The sequence below is a fragment of the Quercus suber genome, unplaced genomic scaffold (assembly GCF_002906115.3).
Source record: "Quercus suber isolate HL8 unplaced genomic scaffold, Cork oak 2.0 scaffold_669, whole genome shotgun sequence".
Lineage (NCBI taxonomy): Eukaryota > Viridiplantae > Streptophyta > Magnoliopsida > Fagales > Fagaceae > Quercus > Quercus suber.
In genome coordinates, this window is record NW_027070110.1 from 277,648 (window position 1) to 286,129 (window position 8,482).

The following is an 8,482-nucleotide window of genomic DNA, read 5'->3' on the forward strand; positions in this document are numbered from 1 at the left end:
CTCTCTCTCTCTCTCTCTCTCTCTCTCTCTCTCTCTCTCTCTCTCTCTCTCTCTCTCTCTCTCTCTCTCTCTCTCTCTCTCTCTATATATATATATATATATGTATATAAGGTCAATGTGATATTTCTATTTTATTTGTTTGATGTATGCAGTTATTTGTACAAGTTTTGGAGTATTGCTTATGCTCCTTATTACTTGGAGATTATACAAAGTGATAAAGAAAAGAAACAAAATCAAGCTCAAGCAAAAATTCTTCAAGAGGAATGGTGGATTGTTATTGCAACAACAATTATCTTCAAATGAAAACAATGTTCAGAAGACAAAATTATTCAATTCAAAGGAGTTGGAAAATGCGACTAATCATTTTAATGAAAACAGAATACTTGGTAAGGGTGGACAAGGTACGGTTTATAAAGGAATGTTAGTTGATGGAAGAATTGTGGCAATTAAAAAGTGCAACACAGTGGATGAAGGAAATCTTGAACAATTCATTAATGAGATTATCATTCTTTCACAAATTAATCATAGAAATGTGGTTAAACTACTTGGGTGTTGTCTAGAGACAGAAGTTCCTTTGTTAGTTTATGAATTTATTCCCAATGGCACACTTTTTCAGTATCTCCATGAAGAAAATGAAGATTTTCCATTACTAACATGGGATATGCGCTTAAGAATTGTCACTGAAATTGCAGGAGCTTTATCGTACTTACACTCAGCAGCTTCACAACCCATTTACCATCGAGACATAAAATCTTCAAACATACTCCTTGATGACAAATATAGAGCAAAAGTAGCAGATTTCGGCACTTCAAGATCAATGGCTATAGACCAAACTCATGTAACCACACTAGTATATGGTACTATTGGGTACTTGGATCCAGAATACTTTCAAACAGGTCAATTTACTGAAAAGAGTGATATTTATAGTTTTGGAGTAGTCCTTGTTGAGCTTTTAACAAGAGAAAAACCAGTTTCTTTAATGAGATCACAAGAAGGTCGAAGTCTATCTACATATTTCATTCATTCATTAAAAGAGAACCGTCTCTTTGATATACTTGATACTCAAGTAAGTAAGGTTAGTAATAAAGATGAAGTCATAGCAATTGCTAACCTTGCAAAAAGATGTTTGCACTTGAATGGAAAGAAACGACCTACGATGATAGAGATCTTGATGGAGTTAGAGGGAGTTCAAAAAAATTCTCCTGTTCAACCAAATTTTGAAGAGCTTGAATATGTTAGAAATGAAGAAATAGGGCCTTGGAATGAGGTTTCCATTTCAGCAAGTTCATGTTTAGAATCAGGTGCAACTTCATCATCAGACGTTCTACCACTTTTATCCATCAAATCACTTTGACTAGTATACTATGTACCTTTTTTTCATGTTGTAAACTATTATAAAATCATATTACTATTTTTAAATTCCTACTAATAGAGAAGCAATAATGATATTATATCTTCTTCTATTTTAGAAACAAACACACACACACACACACACACACACAAGGGAGAGGGAACGAAGTTCTTATACAAAGACACACCACAAACTCCACTCAAAAGTCATGATAATTTTAAAGGAGGTAAGACAAATTATACTACACACAACACTCTCTCTTAAATAATGGTATTATATCTTTGTTTGATCTTGTTTACATCCTTTTGGTATTGACATAGAAAGTATATTTTTAACTATTGAGCTTTTACTATAAAAAAGTTTTAGTGTTTAGAGTGATTAGCAAACTTCGATGATAAAGTGTTTTGAAATTATTATCCACATCTAGTAACCAAATTTATAAAAAGCTCTTTAGATGTTAGAAATGACAAAAGATGACATAATAAGATGTTGAGAGTTTTTTAGCTTAATTAGCCCCTTTTGGCATTTCCAATAGAGACATCTATAAACTCTGCATTTTGTACCCATTAATAAAATTTTGTCCTTGGCCCCAATGATGAGCTCGACATATGTTAACCAAGAGTAATTAAAGTATTCACAATAGTTTGGAAGTAATCACAACTCAAAAGTGCTCAAATTGCTTTGAAATAGATATTGAAGAATAACCTTTGTTCACTGTTTTGACCATAACTTTTGGTCCACAAAGAATTTTTGAGTGAGGTTTGTTTCATTGAAAAGTATACATCTTGGGCTTCAATTTGAACACACACACACACACACACACACACACACACATGCACACACACACACACATATATATATATATATATATATATATATATATATATATATTTCCTTATTTGGACTTATATTGAGTAAGTTATGACTCTTGGAAGTTGGGCCAACTAGGCAGACTGATTTTTTGGGTTTTAAAACTTTATTTTAAGGACCCAAAACATCATGTTTTGATGTGGGCCGGCCCATAGACTCTTGAGAACATCAAAAGATCATTAACAAGCTCCAAAAACCTAATTTTAACTTTTAAATACTCATCTTATGTCTCCAATCAAAATGCTAGCTAAAGTGAGTGATTTTTTGGCCTCTATCTTCTCTAAAACCCTAGTCCTCTTTTCTAAAACACCAACAGAGCACCTTTGCACATTTTTACAAATTAAAAACCTCTCTTTAGTAAGTTCTAAGGTAGAAACTATTTTTCTAAATTGATTTCTCAAAACCTTTTTCAAAATCTCTTGTTCTTGAGTTGTGATTACTAATTATTGTTGTGTTCTTTTGATTATCCTTGTCCTCAATCTAATCTTTGTGTTATAGGCACTAAAGGGTTGGTTAAACAAATTCAAATCTGTGATTCTAAAGCAAGTTGAGCTTCTTTTCCATGGTTTCCCACTTTGCTACCTAGGATTTGCATGATTCTTTGTTTAATACTATTAAGTGTTCTTACTTATTTTAGTTGATGTTAGATCTTTTATGTTTATTAATCTGACCGTGGCTTAGTTATATTTTGTTTTTAATTCTCTTTTGTTTATTTAGTTCATTCTTACATGATTTTTCTTAAATTTGACATGTTTATTTTATGCAGTTTAGTTTAATTTTTTGATTTTGTTTCATATTTATTTGTTTATATTGATGTTTGTTTTATTTGCTTCATGTTAGTTTAAGTGTTTAGGGTTCTAACATGCTTGTTTAATTTCTAGTTTAATATCTTTGAATGCTGTAAAAATTTATTTATTTTTTTTTTTTTGAATTTGTGCTAAAAGATGCATTCACATCTTTGAGTATGCGTATGCATGGTTCAACCATGCGTACGCATGATTGAGTATGCGTACATATCCCAAACCCAGATTAGGGCAAACTCTTGTTTTTATTACTTTAATCACATTTTACCATGTTGTTTGATTCTGTTTCACTCTGTTTTAGGTTAATTATTTATGTTTATTTACCATGATGGTTTGAGTCTTTTTGTCATAATTAGTTTATTTAATATCTTTTCCCTGTGTGTTTATATTTAATTGTCAACTTGCCATGTTATTTTCCTTGTGTGTTTATATTTAATTGTCAACTTGCCATGTTATTTTCCTTGTGTGTTTATATTTAATTGTCAACTTGCCATGTTTATCTTTTTGTCATATTTAGTTTATTTAATATCTTTTCCTTGTGTGTTTACATTTAATTGTCAACTTGCCATGTTTAATTTATTTTGTTTGATTATGTTTTATTTGTTTCCTATTATGATGTGGTATTTAATATGTTGGGTGTATTATTTCCTTAAGTGCGTGATGTATGTTTAGGTTAAGGATTAGGGCTCTCTTAATAAACTCTTTAATTAAATATAACCTAGCAACACATAATAGAGGCTGGCCCACATGCTGGGCAGTCTTGGGTGCCTAACACTTTCCCAAGCTGTACCCAAACTCCAGACTTATAATCTAATATGTGGACCCATATATGTAAGTGATTGATCTAAAAGACCCAATATGGTCCCTAGACCTAATCTAGGTGGCAACTCCACTTTTCTCTGCCACGGTCTACTTGGCCGAGGTGTACTCTCCTTTGCACCCACAACATGTAAGGTTCAAAATCCTCCACCTATATTGTAACTATCTAAATATTAAAAAAAAATGTTTTATTTATTTATACTTGAAACTAATTAATTCAATAATGGTCAATTATTATTTTTTGATGTTGTGAGTGACCATTGACATTGAGTATCTTAGAATTAAAAAAAAAAAAATGAACAATCATGTCAATTTATTATTTTTATTAAATGATGGAATAGTGCACCAAAGAACTTTAATACTAAAATTCAAAAAGTCTACTTTAGCCAAAATTACTTTTAGCTTTTAAGGACCCCTATGTTCCTTATGGGCCATTTTTTCGGTTTCGGGAGTATTTTGGTCATTTTTTGGGTTTTGGAGGTATTTTGGTAAATTTTTGGATTTTGAGGGTATTTTGGTCATTTTAAGGTTTTGGGGGTATTTTGGTCATTTTAAGGTTTTGGAGATATTTTGGTCATTTTTTGGGTTTTGGCGGTATTTTGGTCATTTTTTGGGTTTTTGGGGTATTTTGGTCATTTTTAGGGTTTTGGGGGTATTTTGTTCATTTTTTAGGTTTTGGGTGTATTTTGGTCATTTTTTGAGTTTCGGGGGTATTTTGGACATTTTTGGATTTTGAGAGTATTTTGGTCATTTTTAGGTTTCAGGGGTATTTTGGTCATTTTTTTTGTCATTTTTAGGTTTTTGGGGTATTTTGGTAATTTTCAGGTTTTGGGGGGTATTTTGGTCATTTTTTGGGTTTTAGAGATATTTTGGTCATTTTTTGGGTTTTGGGGGTATTTTGGTAATTTTTAGATTTTGGGGGTATTTTTTTCATTTTTTAGGTTTTGAGGGTATTTTGGTCATTTTTTGGGTTTTGAGGGTATTTTGGTTATATTTAGGTTTCAGGGGTATTTTGGTCATTTTTTGGGTTTTGGGGGTATTTTGGTAATTTCTAGATTTTGGGGGTATTTTGTTCATTTTTTAGGTTTTGGGGGTATTTTGGTTATTTGTTGGGTTTTGGGGGTATTTTGGTCGTTTTTTGGGTTTTAGGGGGTATTTTGGTAATTTTTAGGTTTTTTGGTCATTTTTTGGGTTTTAGGGGGTATTTTGGTAATTTTTTGGATTTTGGAAGTATTTTGGTCTTTTATTAGGTTTCAGGGGTATTTTGGTCATTTTTTAGAAATTTAGATTTTATGTTGTTTATTTAAATTTTAGATGGGTTTAGTGGGTATTAGTGGATTTATCCATTTAGACCCATCTAATTAAATAACCAAATGGGTCTTTACCTATTTAACCCAAATATTAAATGGGTTGGATTAAGACTTATCCAAATAAGGTGGGTAATGGGTGGGTTCATGGATATGGGTAAAAATTGCCACCCCTACTTATGGCATTGGTGTAGTATATATTTTTTATAATATGTTAGAATTTCAATTGAAAAGGTCTTTAGCATTTGAGTGTTTAGCAACTTTAGCTCTTTAAAGTTTTGTATTTATAAGCCAAGAGCTTTGTAACTCAATTAGAAACTCTTGGTGTTTCCAAAGAAGGCATCTAGGAATCAAATCTCCCATTTCCCATTGTTATAACTATTAAATAATAATTAATAAATAAATAAAGGTTTGGATTTATAAAGTATGAATATTGAATAGTAGAGCTTTCTTTCTTAAATAATCAAATTTTTTTAAAGCTATTTTCATGTTCAAGGACCCCCTTAAATCTCTTTAATAAAATTGCAAATATTTGGCAATTAATTTTTGCTAAATGAATCTAAGAGTCTTAAAAGTTTTTTTTTTTTTTGGGTAGTGCATTACAAGCTCTTTGTTTTGATAAATTGTGGACCTTCTCGTGTTAAGTAAGGTCCCTCTTATGTTGCTACTCATAATATTAAAATTTTTTTGTTATTAAATAAGGATTGTGATAACCAATTATCTCAATTGGTAATCTATGTATACTATAAAACTGAAACCTTTGACTTTCTATTGATTTCATAATATGTTGCCATATTAGCTTTGCTAGCTCCACAATTTTCTACATCTACATTTTTTTATTTTCTTATTTAAGTTTTATTTTTAAAAAAAAGAAACATGATTTCCTCTCTCACAAAAGAAAAAAGAGAACACACACGCTACTCTTGACAAAAAAAAACCCTGGAACGTCTAAATTTTTTCATGGAGACCATAGAGGAGCTTCTACGCTAGAGCCTATCTTATGCCTTACTTTTTCTCACTTCCTCAACTCCTACTTAACCAGGTAGACCCTTTTCATTTAACCACACAACTGTTGAGTTTTTTGTGGGTTTGTGCATGGTGGTGGTGGTCTTGTAATTGTGGATTAGATTGTTTTTTTACTTTTATTTTTTAGGATTTAATATTTGAGATGATTCATGATTTACTTTGTTGTACACGGATGTGTTGATGCGCATGGTAGTGGTGGTGGTGTTGTAATTGTGGGGTTATATCATTTATTATTATTATTTTTAGGGATTTTATATTGGAGATGATTTACAATTTACACTTATTTGATTTGTGGGATTAATTCCTTAAATTTTTTTAAGGATTTTTGATGTTCTTGAACTATATCGTTTTAACTATATTACACAAGTACTTTTGTATCAACTAGGATTTTGAGATTATGGAACAATGTGGGACTTGTAGGCTAGGATTTTTTTTTTTTTTTCTCTTTTTCATTTTTGTTTTTAAGTTGTAGTTGAATTGCAGTGGTTATTAAGAATTAAAACGTTTATTGGATGAAGTCAGAAATTTATTTTGGGAAAAATAATTTAATTTTTTTTTTTTTAGTGTAGAATGTGTTTTACGCCATAATTTGTGGGGGAAAAACAGGGGAAAAAGTCATTCTTACATGTTGTGGGTAAGCACCCTCTTTGCATATATCTTATCTTATGTTCAGTAAAAGAATTGGCTTACCTCGAGTACTTTTTTAATTGTAATATTTTTTTGTTTTAATAAGAAACAGCCACATCACCCACTAACTAAATAAAATGTAGAAATTAAAATTCACTACCATTGATATTGTGTATTTAAAACAAAAGAAGACCTCCAGTTAAGAAAATACTAAAAGATCCATATTAGTTTGCGTCCATATATTATTTATTTAAAACAAAAGGAGACCTCCATTATGTTTGAATTATTTTTGGTTCAATTAGAACCATACTAAAGGAACACAATATAGAAACTCATCATAAAGGATCATTCTCTTTGAATTATTTTTGTATCTTAATTAACTGTGTTTGTTATTGATGCTATTTTAAATTTGATTTTTTTTTATTTTTATTTTTATTTTTTATTTTTTTATAAAAATGATCTTGATTTTCTTTAATTTGAACTTGATTTTCTTCAATTTGAACTTGATTTATGTGTATTTGCATTGACTTGGTTGAAAGAAAATCTACATGAATTTTATCTGACATGGTTAAAATGTGTATTTGCATTGATATGGTTGAAAGGAAATCTAAATGAATTTTATTTAGTAGAAAGAAAACAAACATTTTCATTGCCATGACCCCCATGCAGGCTTGCTGTTCGCCATGAGTTATTAACATTAGGGGAAAGGTAGTATTATTTGTGTTGTTTTGTAAGTTTTTTGAGCCAAATTATAGCATAGCAAAGTTATAACTTATAAGTTATAACAAGCGGCTTATTAACACTCAACATCATTTTGGAGGATAATTGTCAATCTATATTGTATTTTTTATGATGTACTAAATGCTATTTTTGAAAAATGGTGAATAATTGTCAATTTATAGTGTGTGTATATATATATATATATATATATAGAGAGAGAGAGAGAGAGAGAGAGAGAGAGAGAGAGAGAGAGAGAGAGAGAGAGAGAGAGAGGAGTTGGGTTCAAGTTACACTTGGTGTAATTTTAAACAATGTTAAACCACTCAATATTTTTTAATTGGATATGGATTTTGGCAAATAAACAATTAGATTACATTATCTTCATATATTCTCCATACTTGCAAAATTTCAAGGTAATCAAAGATTAATAATCATGTCATCAATTAATTGTTTAAATTTAAGTTTTTGTAGTTTAAAATAATGCATAAAAGATGAGTTTATGGATTGAATGGTAAATAACATCCGATTGATATGAAAATTGACATGCATATTAAAAACAGATAGAACATGTAATTCAATGGATGAATTTTCAAAATATGAATTCAATAACAAGTTATTGAGTGGTGTAACATTACTTAGAATTACACTAGGTATAACTTGAACCCAACCCATATATATATACAAAAAAAAAGGATCATGTGAGGCTGTATGATTACAAGATTGAATGAATGGGTATGTTCCTATTACAGGATTACTAAGGGATTTTGTAAGAGGAGGATAATCTCTTGTAATTTATGAGGACTGAGCCCCCCCACCCCTCCCCCCACCCCTCTGAATAAAGCTTGATCTTTCCTTTTATAGGTGGGAGGGACCTTTGGGGCTGATTAAGGCCAATATGATCCCTGAGAATTCTGGAGGGTAAAATGCTTTTACTGAAGGTGAAAAACTCTTTTCCACAA

General features: G+C 30.5%; 1 protein-coding gene across 1 annotated transcript; it reads left to right on the plus strand.

Moving 5' to 3' along the window:
- The first annotated feature begins 40 nt into the window (after window positions 1–40).
- On the plus strand, window positions 41–1,419 carry LOC112035128 (wall-associated receptor kinase-like 10). The gene has a single exon (XM_024067958.2). The coding sequence runs from the start codon at window positions 143–145 to the stop codon at window positions 1,352–1,354; it is 1,212 nt and encodes a 403-aa protein (XP_023923726.2). The 5' UTR covers window positions 41–142; the 3' UTR covers window positions 1,355–1,419.
- Window positions 1,420–8,482: the final 7,063 nt, after the last annotated feature.

Excerpts from the sequence above, each read along its gene's own strand:
- LOC112035128 (XM_024067958.2), top strand. The coding sequence starts at position 143 with ATGTATGCAGTTATTTGTACAAGTTTTGGAGTATTGCTTATGCTCCTT.